Source organism: Heteronotia binoei, chromosome 10 (assembly GCF_032191835.1).
Source record: "Heteronotia binoei isolate CCM8104 ecotype False Entrance Well chromosome 10, APGP_CSIRO_Hbin_v1, whole genome shotgun sequence".
Taxonomy (NCBI): domain Eukaryota; kingdom Metazoa; phylum Chordata; class Lepidosauria; order Squamata; family Gekkonidae; genus Heteronotia; species Heteronotia binoei.
The window spans coordinates 3,329,643-3,342,945 of record NC_083232.1 but is presented as its reverse complement, the minus strand read 5'-3'; the positions used below and the strand labels follow the sequence as shown (position 1 = coordinate 3,342,945).

General features: G+C 49.6%; 1 protein-coding gene across 1 annotated transcript; it reads right to left on the bottom strand.

The window, feature by feature from the left end:
- Positions 1-4,001: 4,001 nt before the first annotated feature.
- LOC132578317 (cathelicidin-2-like) lies at positions 4,002-12,301 on the bottom strand. Its single transcript, XM_060248255.1, has 4 exons — positions 12,128-12,301; positions 8,104-8,211; positions 7,272-7,355; positions 4,002-4,118 (listed from the first exon to the last, which is right to left on the bottom strand). Exons 1-4 carry the CDS (start codon positions 12,299-12,301, stop codon positions 4,002-4,004), a joined length of 483 nt encoding a protein of 160 aa, XP_060104238.1.
- Between the last annotated feature and the right edge of the window lie 1,002 nt (positions 12,302-13,303).

The following is a 13,303-nucleotide window of genomic DNA, read 5'->3' as shown; positions in this document are numbered from 1 at the left end:
CATGTGGCTCCCCAGACGCAGTTTGGCCACCCCTGATGTAGACACTAGAATGGAAATAACAAATGATTTGAGTGCAATGTTTCTAAAGGATGCAGATTTTAATAGGTGGACAGTCTAAATGTTGTTGGTTTTTTTGTGACTGGGGGAATAACTTCCACGCAAACAAGCATACTGTCCCCAAAACGTAGGAGTCCAGCAGCACCTGAAAGATTTCTTTAAAAACCCCTTGTGGCACAGTGTGACTTTCGTGAGTCATTGCTCAGTTCTTCAGATACAGCTAGAATGCGAGTCCATCTGTCTTATGTATAAGAAAGGAATGATCTCAGATGCCAGCCGTGTCTGAAGAAGAGACTGCAGTGACTCCCGAAAACTCCTCTCTTGTCACAGATGTTGTTCGTCTTTCAGATGCTCCTGGACTCTGCCTCTTTTTGACTTCTGCAGCCATCTTCATCTATCCCAGAAATGTAGTTTCTGTTCTCTTCATTACATTCACTGAAAGCGCAGGGCTATTTCTGTAGCAGGAACTCCTTTGCAAATTAGGCTGCACACCCCTGGTGTACATGAACATATGAAGCTGCCTTCTACTGAATCAGACCCCCCTCGGTCTATCAAAGTCAGCCATGTCTACTCAGACTGGCCGGCTCTCCAGGGTCTCAAGCTGAGGTTTTTCACACCTATTTGCCTGGACCCTTTTTAGCTGGAGGTGCCGGGGACTGAACCTGGGACCTCCTGCTTACCAAGCAGAAGCTCTACCACTGAGCCACCCTCCCTCCCCTGATGTAGCCAATCCTCCTGGAGCTTATAATAAACCTGTACAAAGAGCCCTGTAAGCTCTCGGAGGATTGGCTACATCAGGGGGTGTGGCCTAATGTGCAAAGGAGTTCCTGCTCCAAAAGAAAGCTCTGGAAGGACCCTGACCTGAGTGACTTTCAGCCGGTCCTCCGTCACAGCCTAACCTACCTCACAGGACTGTTGTGTGAAGATGCATTAATAAGGATCCTGCGTACCATACCTGAATCCCTTGGGGGAAGGGCAGCATATAGGAAAACTACTAAGGAGTCATTGACGAGAGAGAGAGAGAGAGTTCATAACAAAACATGACTCTAAAGGCAGGTCTGTTCCATAGCAGCAGAGCTGCCCGTAAATAAGAAACAGAGAAAAGCAACATGGAAGAAGTCTTGGTGCTGGAACAAGGTCCCCAAAGCAACATGGCATGTAAATGTGAAAAAAGATTCTTGCAAATTACAATCTCAGTGGTGCATATTTTATTGCTGAAGACTCAGGGGATCCAGCAGGAGAAGAGAAGAGAAAGACGCTGCGTGAGAAGCAGGATGGGACCTCCGATGCTCACAAGAAGAGCGCAGGGCTGTGTGTCTGCTGCGGTGCCTCTGGAGGGAATGGTTTTCTCTGCCCCTCCTGGCTATTCACCCCTTCACAGGGCTGCCAAACCATTGCTGACCCTCATATCCCTCATACATCTCCTGAACCTGTGCATACTCAACCCGACGAAGCGAATACATCTCTGCACTTTTCTCCACAAGCTTCTTCTGTTGCTCCTGAAGATGCGGCCCAGCTGCAGCCAGAGAAAGATAGACAAAGGTCAGGAGCCGTGTTTACACATGGCATGTCTTGGGCGGGCTGCTTCCAAAACCGACAGCCCAGTGGCCAGGGTTTCATCCTCTTCTTCTCCACTCCTCAGCACTTAAAGGCCCACTTAAAAAAAACAACAACCCACGTCTTAATTCCTTTCTCTCCCTCAGCACAGACTCTGCTGGTCCGAAGCCTTTGCACCGGCTACCCGTCTGCTCACAGGTCTGATCCAGCAGGGCTTGCTGATGTTCTTATGTGAGCTTTCCCACAAATCTCCTGACTAGAACCACCCATCACATGAAATAAAATAAAATAAAATAAAATAGTGCCTGATCTATAGGTCTCCACATGGCAGTCCCATATCACCAGGCATTTCACCATGTCTAAGGACACAAGATCGGTTTGTGCGTAAAAGAGTTACTTGGGACTGGAATAAAAGTGACTATATGTGGGTGTATTTACAAGCCTTCATGGTGTTACTTCACTCAGAGATTCCTACAGATACAGCTTCAACAGGAAACTGATATAATTCTGAGGTACTGTTTTCTAAAGGATTGCAGACTTTAATAGGTGGACAGTCTAAATGGGTTTTTTTTTTATGACTGGGGGAATAACTTCCACGCAGACAAATATACTGTCCCCAAAATGTAGGAGTCCACCAACACCTTAAAGATTTCTTTAAAAACCCCTTGTGGCAGAGTATGAGCTTCCGTGAGTCATTGCTCAGTTCTTCAGATACAGCTAGAATGCGAGTCCATCTGTCCTGTGTATTAGAAAGGAGTGATTTCAGATGCCAGCTGTGTCTGAAGAAGAGACTGCAGTGACTCCCGGAAACTCCTCTCTTGCCACAGACGCTGTTCGTCTTTCAGATGCTCCTGGACTCTGCCTCTTTTTGACTTCTGCAGCCATCTTGATCTATCCCAGAAATGTAGTTTCTGTTCTCTTCATTGCATTCACTGAAAGCGCAGGGCTATTTTTGTAGCAGGAACTCCTTTGCATATTAGGCCGCACACCCCTGATGAACATATGAACCTTTGAAGTTGCCTTCTACTGAATCAGACCCCGCTCGGTCCATCAAAGTCAGTCTTGTCTACTCAGACTAGCAGCGGTTCTCCAGGATCTCAAGCTGAGGTTTTTCACACCTATTTGCCTGGACCCTTTTTACTTGGAGATGCCAGGGATTGAACCTGGGACCTTCTTCTTACCAAGCAGAAGCTCTACCACTGAGCCACCCTCCTTCCCTAACACTTATGAGGCTCTCCAGGGTCTCAAGCTGAGGTTTTTCTCACCTACTTGTCTGGACCCTTTTTGGTTGGAGATGCCTTAGATTGAACCTGGGACTTTCTACCACTGAGCCACCGCCCCTCCCCTGACCAGCAGCAGCTCTCCAGGGTCTCAAGCTGAGGTTTTTCATGGCTATTTGCCTGGACCCTTTTTAGTTGGAGATGCTGGGGATTGAACCTGGGACCTTCTGCTTCCCAAGCAGATGCTCTACCACTGAGCCACCGTCCCTCCCCTGACCAGCAGCGGCTCTCCAGGGTCTCAAGCTGAAGTTTTTCACACCTATTTGCCTGGACCCTTTTTTGGAGATGCCTTGGATTGAACCTGGGACATTCTGCTTCCCAAGCAGATGCTCTACCACTGAGCCACTGTCCATCCCCTGATGTAGCCAATCCTCCTGGAGCTTATAGTAAACCTGTACGAAGAGCCCTGTAAGCTCTCGGAGGATTGGCTACATCAGGGGGTGTGGCCTAATGTGCAAAGGAGTCCCTGCTCCAAAAGAAAGCCCTCGTTGGACCCTGACCTGAGTGACTTTCAGCCGGTCCTCCATCACAACCTAGCCTACATCACAGGACTGTTGTGTGAGGATGCATTAATAAGGATCCTGGGTACCATACCTGGATCCCTTGGGGCAAGGGCAGCATATAGGAAAACTACTAAGGAGTCATTGACGAGAGAGAGAGATTTGATAACAAAACGTGACTCTAAAGGCAAGTCTCTTCCATAGCAACAGAGGTGGCCGTAAATAAGAAACAGAGAAAAGCAACATGGGAAGAAGTCTTGGTGCTGGAATAAAGTCCCCAAAGCAACATGGCAAGTAAATGTGAAAAAAGATTCTTGCAAATTACAATCTCAGTGGTGCATATTTTATTGCTGAAGACTCAGGGGATCCATCAGGAGAAGAGAAGAGAAAGACGCTGCGTGAGAAGCAGGATGGGACCTTCGACGCTCACAAGAAGAGTAGAGGCGCAACTCCCCAGGGCTGCGTGTCTGCTGCGGTGCCCCTGGAGGGAATGGTTTTCTCTGCCCCTCGTCGCTATTCACCCCTTTGCAGGGCTGCCAAACCATTGCTGATCTTTCTTATGTTGCCCTGGTAGCGGTGATTACATCTACACCATCCGCGATAACATCTACACCATCTGCGCCGCTGGCCTCTTCTGCCGCCCGGCCGGCCTCTTCTGCCGCCCCCCCCGGCCTCTTCTGCCGCCCCCCCGGCCTCTTCTGCCGCCCCTGGGGATGCGGCCCAGCTGTAGCCGGAGAAAGACAGACAAGGGTCAGGAACAGTGTTTACACATGGCATGTCTTGGGTGGGCTGCTCCCAAAACTGCCAGACCAGTGGCAAGGGTCTCATCCTCCTCTTCTCCACTCCTCAGGATTTAAAGGCCCACTTAAAAAAAAAAAACCTGCGTCTTACTTTCTTTGTCTCCCTCAGCACAGACTCAGCTGGTCCGAAGCCTTGGCACTGGCTACCCAGGTTGGGAGCAGACGGGAGGCGACCGCTTGTGGGACTGAAATGTGGATTTATATAATTTTATGCCCGTGTTTTAAGATTTACGTCAGGAATACGACATGCGTGATACGTACACGCGTGTTGGAACACAAATGGCGCATAAGGAATAATGTGCCTGAAGCGCCCCTCATAGAGCATTTCCGCACCTTCCGGCATGACGTGGACTCTCTTATATATTTTCTGGTAACAAAATTCTCCCCAAGGCTGTATTGAAAGTGTGACGCTGTCAAGTGAATCTTCAGACTATGCTCGCTTATGCCACAAGGACTGAATAGCGAATGGGATCTGTCTTTCTTTCTTTGAGTGTATTTTGGCTTTTTTTTGAATGTATAATTACCATGTTCTGTCCTTTTTGGTATTGTATTATCTGAATTTTTTAAGGGATTGCATTCTTGCGATCTTTAAAGATGTCTGGTAATCCACAGGAAGGTCGATGGGGTATTGTACCTTTAAGAACACGGCTAATTGTGCACACCTGTGTTTGAATATTTGTGGAGAACAGCATTTGAGCACCTTGCAAGACTTTGAAAGATTGTAACTTAGTTCTGTGTAAAGAAATGGAATCTTGCCGTGCTCTGATAAGGATTTTGAAAGGTTTGCAGTTTTGCAGGTGATGTGGGCAGTGAAAGTGTTTTGAAATATAAATTTTGGCTTTTAACAGTATTTTTATTTACACAGCTGGTCAAAGCTTCTAGTGAAATGAGGGAATATTAAGTACTACCTCGTCCCTGCGTTATGCTGTGTACATAACATATTTGGATGTGGAATTGTTTGGAAAACACTACTGGGTCTCCTTAGGAGCAACTGGACCGAGGATCCACGTGAGTTTGGAAGGACCTTCCCTAGTGGACTTTGAATTGCTGATTGAAAACTGTATAAGACTGTGTCCTTCCTTTATTTGCACTATTGGTGTTCTGTATATCAGGGCATGTTTACAGATTTTTGTATGAGAGTGTGCTGAATATTATAGAGATTGGATTACATTTGTGAGCATTTCTTGGAGGCTGGTCATCACAGAACCTTACGGTTTTCTCCTGCCACTCTCTTCCATCATTCTCTGTCTGCTGCACACAAACCTCGGGTGGGGCAGGGGATCCCCTGGTTTGGAGGCCCTCCCCCCGCTTCAGCGTCATCAGAAAGCGGGGGGGTGGATGTCTCCTGGAAACTCCATTATTCCCTATGGAAACCGATTCCCATAGGGTATAATGTAAAATTGATCTGTGGGTATCTGGGACTCTGGGGGGGGGGAGACTGTTTTTTGAGATAGAGGCACCAAATTTACCACATGGCATCTGGTGACTCTCCTCAAAAGACCCCCCCACTCACACACCAAGTTTCAAAAAGATTGGACCAGGGGGGTCCAATTCTATGATCTCCCAAGCAAGGTTCCCCTGTCCTTCATTGTTCCAAGTGGAAGGAAGGCATATAAAAGGTGTGCGGTCCATTTAAATGTGATGGCCAGAACTCCCTTTGGAGTTCAGTTGTTCCTGGCTCCACCCCCAAAGTCCCCAGATATTTCTTGGGTTGGACTTGGCACCCCTAATTACAACTGATTTCCAGGCAACAGAGATCAGTTCCCCTGGAGAAAACGGCTGCTTCAAAGTGGGTTATATTATATTATATTATATTATATTATATTATATTATATTATATTATATTATATTATATTATATTATATTATATTATATTATATTATATCCCACTGAAATCCCTCCTCAAGCCCTCAACCTCCGCCCCCAAAATCTCCAGGTATTTCCCAACCCAGAGCTGGCAATCCTAGTGAGACGGGTTGCGGCTAAGGACAGGGTATCTTCTCTGGAGCACTCTACCCTTATGGCTCGCCTGGGCCTATTCCTTGTGTGCCCAGACAAAACACACATTTAACCCAGGCTTTTAATTAGGGGCTTATCTTCTCAGCTTTTTAACTCTCTGCTTTGGTTTTAATAATTTTCATGTTGTTTGTGCCCAAGAGCTTGTTTTTAATATTGTGCCATGGTTTCTCTCTGAATCAGAGTCTCAGAGTGGCTTACAATCTCCTTTATCTTTTTCCCCCCACAACAGACACCCTGTGAGGTAGGTAGGGCTGAGAGAGTTCTTGCAGCAGCTACCCTTTCAAGGACAACTCGTACAAGAGCTATGGCTGACCCAAGGCCATTCCAGCAGGGCAAGAGGAGGAGTGGGGAATCGAACCCAGTTATCTCAGATAACAGTCCATGCACTTAACCATTACACCAAACTGGCCCTCTTTGCCCTGGAAAGAAACCAACAAACCAACTGTGAGATGCGGCCACAAGTGGCGGCCACAAGTATAGCCACCTTCAAGAGGGGTTTAGATAAAAATATGGAGCACAGGTCCATCAGTGGCTATTAGCCACAGTGTGTGTGTATATATATAAAAAATTTTGTCACTGTGTGACACAGAGTGTTGGACTGGATGGGCCGTTGGCCTGATCCAACATGGCTTCTCTTATGTTCTTATGTTCTTATGCACAGTAAAAAAAATTCCAAAAAACAACCTGTACGGTTGCAACCTATGTGCGACACCAATCGCTAAACCAATATTGGTGGCAATTGAACACCGTTTGTTTTTTGTGATATATTTGGAAGGAAGGTTGGTGGCTGATCTGGGGGGGCCAGTCTCACCCTCTCATCCTGACCTACCTCACAGGGTGGTTGTGAGAAGAGGAGAGTGAGGGGAACTGCTTTCTGTTCTCATTGAAGAGAAAGGTGAGATACAAAGGAATGAAATAAATGATATCTGCAAGTCAGACTCGGCAATCCACCTTTGCTGGGATCTGCCTCCCCCTCCCCAACTCCCCTTGTGCCAGCAGGCCGGGCCGAGTGCTTAAGAAGAAACAGAGAAGGTCATTTAAGGTAGCCAAGGAAATACCTCCTGATCCACATCTTCACACCTGACCATGATCACCGGCTCATTCTCCTTAGCAGAATAGAACCCAAAGCAGTTCCGGTCAACCTGCCCAAGGAAAGAAGGACAGGTATCAGCCCCAAGCGAGCCCTGAGTTCAAGAGCTGCATGCACGCACACACACACACATAACTTCCCGACAGAAAAAGGGCTCCGTGTGGCTTTAAGACTGGCTGTGCTCGTTGCAGCAGTCAACCATTCTTGCCAGCATGAGGCTGTCCCAGGTCATGCAGTGCGAGTCGGGGGGGGGGGGGGGGAGGCACATGGGGCTGGATTCTGCCAAAGGGAAGATGCCAGCATGAGCAGAAGGGATCGGGGTGGTCCAGCCCACGGCACTTCTGGCCCCCACAAATTCCTCCCCCCACCAAGTGAGCTCCAAATATCTCTCTCAAGGGAAGAGCCTTTTTCAGGCTGCACCTTTCCTGCATGCAGGGTTCCCAACCCGAATTACTGGGTGGGAGGAAGGGAGGGAGAGGGAGGTGCTGAGTGGATGGGGGGGGCCGCCAGAGGGAGGACCCCTCCATCCCAAAAAATTTTTCCGTAGGCCCCCCAACTGGAATTTTCTGACTTGGGGTATGCCTGACTTGGGGGATGCAACACGTTAACTTTTGTTCTTTGTCTTAGCAACACATGGATTAATGGAAGTGTCTCTTCTGGCAAAGGAGGCCAGCATGCGAGTTCCTGTCCCACCCCACAGTTTCAGACGGAACACCAGCCCCTTTCTCATTGCAAGACATCCCTTCAGGCGTAGAAGCCATGCCAGCAAGAACTGCGCCCCACAGAGGACACTCTCTTACCCCATCCTCTTTTTCCGCACACTGGGTCACGTCCGGGTTCTTGTCTGCTCGGCAAACGGTCTCTTTGATGGAGAATTTCAGGGGCTGGATGGTTTGGGCGGAAGGATCCTGCAAAGACATTCAGTCCAGAGATCAGTTGTGTCTGCAGAGGGGGACATAGATACAGATGCCGCGTGGGGCAAGAGTTTGCGTCCTGTATGGAGAAGCTGGGGGCTTCCAGGCCTTGATCTGTGTGGGTGCCCCTGATAGAAGGAGGAGGAGGAGGAGGAAGCATAGACAGCTTCAAGAGGGGATTAGATAGACATATGGAGCAGAAGTCCACTAGTGGCTATGAGCCGCATCGTATTGTTGGAACTCTCTGTCTGAGGAAGGGATGCTCTGTATTCTTGGGGCGGGGCGGACACAGTGGGAGGGCTTCTAGTGTTCTGGTCCCACTGGTGGACCTCCTGATAGCGCCTGGTTTTTGGGGCACTGTGTGACACAAAGTGTTGGACTGGATGGGCCACTGGCCTGATCCAACATGGCTTCTCTTATGTTCTTATGTTAGGAGAAGGAGAAGAAGATGATGATGGTGATGGTGATGATGATATTAGATTTATACCACGCCCTTCTCTCTGAATCAGAGTCTCAGAGTGGCTCACAATCTCCTTTACCTTCCTCCCCCACAACAGACATCTGTGAGGTCAGTGGGGCTGAGAGAGCTTTCCCTGAAGCTGCCCTTTCAAGGACAGCTTTGCCAGAGCTATGGCTGACTCAAGGCCATTCCAGCAGCTGCAAATGGAGGAGCAGAGAGGTCCATCAGTGGCTATTAGCCACAAGGTATAGATGGAACTCTCTGTCTGGGGCAGTGATGCTCTGTATTCTTGGGGAGCACAGTGTCCTGGCCCCACTGATGGACCCCCTGATGGCACTTGGGTTCCTTGGCCGCTGTGTGACACAGAGTGCTGGACTGAATGGGCCATTAGCCTGATCCAACATGGCTTCTCTTATGTTCTTATGTGACACAGAGTGTTGGACTGGATGGGCCACTGGCCTGATCCAACATGGCTTCTCTTATGTTCTCATGTGACACAGAGTGTTGGACTGGATGGGCCACTGGCCTGATCCAACATGGCTTCTCTTATGTTCTCATGTGACACAGAGTGCTGGACTGAATGAGCCATTGCCTGATCCAACATGGCTTCTCTTATGTTCTTATGTTAGGAGAAGGAGAAGAAGAGGAGAAGGAGGAGGAGAGGAGGAGGAGATTGGATTTATACCCTGCCTTTCGCTAGCCAAAGGAGTCTCAGAGTGGTTTACAATCTCCTCTCTCTTCCCCTCCCACCAACAGATACCCTGTGAGGTAGATGGGGCTGAGAGAGCTCTCCCAGAACTGCCCTTGAGCAAAACAGCCTTGAGAGAACTTGTGGCTGACCCAAAGTCACATCAGCAGGTGCATATTGAGGAGGGGAGAATCAAGCATAAAAGAGCATAAGAGAAGTCGTGTTGGATGGGGCTGGAGGCTCATCCAGCCCAACACTCTGTGTTACACAGTGGCCAAATCCTAGGGGCCATCAGGAGGTCAGCCAACAGATCTACCAGAAGACCTCCCACTGTGCCCCCCGCAAGGAACAAGATCAAGGAGGGGTAAAGAGAAAAGGACAGGGCCTTCTCCACTGGCATGAGAACATGAGAAAAGCCCTGCTGGGTCAGACCAGTGAGGATCCATCTAGTCCAGCATCCTGCCTCACACAGGGGCCAGCTAGTTCCTCTGGAGAGCCAACAACAGGGCAGAGAGGCCAAGGCCTTCCCCTGAGAAGAACCTCAGAAGAGCCCTGCTGGATCAGACCAGGGAGGGTACTTCTAGTCCAGCCTCCTGTCTCACACAGTGGCCAGCCAGTTCCTCTGGAGAGCCAACAACAGGGCAGAGAGGCCAAGGCCTTCCCCTGAGAAGAACCTCAGAAGAGCCCTGCTGGATCAGACCAGGGAGGGTCCATCTAGTCCAGCCTCCTGTCTCACACAGTGGCCAACCAGTTCCTCTGGAGAGCCAACAACAGGGCAGAGAGGACGAGGCCTTCCCCTGAGAAGAACCTCAGAAAAGCCCTGCTGGATCAGACAAGGGAGGGTCCATCTAGTCCAGCCTCCTGTCTCACACAGTGGCCAGCCAGTTCCTCTGGAGAGCCAACAACAGGGCAGAGAGGCCAAGGCCTTCCCCTGAGAAGAACCTCAGAAGAGCCCTGCTGGATCAGACCAGGGAGGGTCCATCTAGTCCAGCCTCCTGTCTCACACAGTGGCCAACCAGTTCCTCAGGAGGGCCAACAACAGGGCAGAGAGGTTGAGGCCTTCCCTGAGAAGAGCCTCAGAAGAGCCCTGCAGGGTCAGACCAGGGAGGGTCCATCTAGTCCAGCCTCCAGTCTGACCCAGGGGACAACCAGTCCCTCTGGAGGGCCAACAAGAGGCCACAGAGGCTGAGGCCTTCCCTTGATGTTGCCTCCTAACTCTGGGATTCAGAGGCTTCGTACCCCTGATTGTGGACTGTGGAGATTGCCCTCAATCACCATGGCTGGTAGACTTCTCCTCCATGAATTTTTCTTATTCCCTTCTAAGGCAGCCTGTTCCTGTGGCCGTCACTCCATCCTTGGGCAGCGAATGCCACATTTTAATCATAGCATTTTAATCAAAGCCAAGGCCGTGTTTAGAAGAGCCGTGGGTAAGGATTTCCCTCTCCTGGAAGAAGGGAAAGGGGAGGGAAGGGAAGGAATTGGCGGATTGTTCTACTCTGTGCTCATGGGGCCACGCCCCAGTCCCAGAGACGGTTGCCAGGTTCAACTAAAGAAATATCTGGGGCTTTGGGGGGCTGGAGCTGGGTGGAAGTGTGACTAGTACGGTTGAACTCCAAAGTAAGTTCTGGCGATCACAGTGAAATGGATTGCATTTGTTTTAAATAACTTCCTTCCCTTTGGAACTAATGAAAGATGGGGCACCTAATTTTGGGGCTCAAAAAATTGAACCAATTGGTCCAATCGGTTGGAAACTTGGGGGATGTTTTGAGAGAGGCATCTTATGCTATGTGAAAAACTGGTGCCTCCACAAAAAACAGCCCCCCCCCCAAGCCCCCGATGCGCATGGGGCAATTCTCCATTATACCCTTTGAGCACAGGGAATAATGGCGTGCCCAGCAGACATTTCCCTTCCCCCCCCCCCCCGCTTTCTGATGAACCTGACGTGAGTGGAGGGCCTCTAAACTGGGGGATCCCGTGTCCCCATCCGGAGATTAAAGACAGCGCAACCAAAGATATAGTGACCGAATAACTAAGAATGTATTGAAACAAAATCATACAATATGTTCACTAGAAGACAAAATAGCAATAACAATTCCCCAAAAGTTTCACGGTTCCATCAAAGGAGTCCCAATGAACAGGCGGTCGACTTGATTCTTCCTGCTTCGAATCCTCTTCTAGCACAGGGGGCTGCAACCACATCTCTCAACCAAAGGCAAAAGCTCATAAAAAAATATCAAAGAGTTTCTGGTGCATTGATAAGTTGCAAAAAGCTGCAAAACCCACAAGATTCTTTCTCAGGGCGTCCAAAGGCCTTGAGCCTTGCGGAGTTAGGGCCATTTTGAAATCTTACTTTTCTGTCCCATTTGTCCACTGCGAATTCTATGTGCAGTCTTTGGATGCACCGAAAAAGAAAGTTGTGATTTTTGCAACTTATTGATGCCCCAGAAACACTGATATTTTTTTCTGAGCTTTTGCCTTCGGTGGAGAGATGCGGTTGGAGCCCCCGATGCTAGAAGAGGATCCGAAGCAGGAAGAATCCAGTCGACCTCCTGTTCATTGAGGTTCCCTTGATGGAACGGTGACACTTTTGGGGAATTGTTATTGCTATTTAGTCTTCTATTGAACATACTGAATGATTTTGTTTCAATACATTCTTAGTTATTCGGTCACTCTAACTTTGGTTCTGCTGTCTTCATCCTGCAAGTGACCTCTCTCCCTTTACCCACCCGGGGATTGGCAAGCCGAGTCCCGGAGCTACTCACCCAGTCTGGCCGGGGCTCAGCTTCAAGCAGCCGAAAGGCGTTCTCTGAACCCAGCTCCTGGTTGTACTTGTCAATGGCAGAAGCCAAAACCTGCTTGTAGCTGAGACGGGGGTGCTTGGTGGGGGTTGCCGCAACCACCCCCAACACCAGCATCAGTGCCCAGCAGTTCTGCATCCTGGCCTCAGTGGGTGATGCCCAACTTCTCACCCAGGCTCACGGCTGCTTTTTTATACCCCTCTCCCAGCGGGCCTGGCACACGGTGGGCTAACGTCCCCTGGCTGTGGAAATGCTGGTGGTTGGCCAATTTGCCCACAGGGGATAACAGTTGGATGGGGGGAGAGGAACTGCTGAAATTCTGGGCTCTGCTTGCCAAACGGCCCTGGTGTGGACACTGGGAAGGGCGGGGGCTTTGTGTTAGGAAAGGCCGATGCAAGAGAGAAGGCCATTTCTTGCTGGATCAGGGGCTGAATCGATGGGTCCCTCTCCCAAGCTATTGGTCCAGTGGTAGAAAGCAGGGCTGCTACGTTCACAATCCACTGGGAAGTTTTCCCTGTGAAAGACCCCTGAAGTGAGTTCAAGAGAGGTGATGTGATCACCATCTTCAAGTACTTGAAGGGCTGCCCTATGGAGGATGGTTCAGAATTGTTTTTTATGGCCCCAGAAGGCAGGACCAGAACCAACGGGTTGAAATTAAATCAAAAGAGTTTCCGTCTCAACATTAGGAAGAACCTCCTGACCGTTAGAGCAGCTCCTCAGTGGAACAGGCTTCCTCGGGTGGTGGTGGGCTCTCCTTCCTTGGAAGTTTTGAAACAGAGGCTAGAAGACCATCTGACAGTAATGCAGATCCTGTGAATTTAGGGAGAGAGATCTGTGAGTTTCCTGCATTGTGCAGGGGTTGGACTAGATGACCCTGGGGGATCCTTTCACCCCTCTCAACAGACACCCTGTGAGGTAGGTGGGGCTGAGAGGGCTCTCCTAGCAGCTGCCTTTCAAGGACAACCTCTGTGAGAACTATGGCTAACCCAAGGCCATTCCAGCAGCTACAAGTGGAGGAGTGGGGAATCAAACCCAGTTCTTCCAGATAAGAGTCCGCACACTCAACCGGTACACCAAACTGGCCCTTTCAAGGACAATCCCTGCGAGAGCTATGGCTGGCCGAAGGCCATTCCAGCAGGT

Bases quoted from the DNA above. Each gene is read 5' to 3' on its own strand.
- LOC132578317 (XM_060248255.1), bottom strand. From the start codon at position 12,301: ATGCAGAACTGCTGGGCACTGATGCTGGTGTTGGGGGTGGTTGCGGCA. The intron at 8,212-12,127 runs GTGAGTAGCTCC...ATGTCTTTGCAG, and splicing joins CTGAGCCCCGGCCAGACTGG to GATCCTTCCGCCCAAACCAT. The intron at 7,356-8,103 runs GTAAGAGAGTGT...TTCCTTGGGCAG, and splicing joins GTGCGGAAAAAGAGGATGGG to GTTGACCGGAACTGCTTTGG.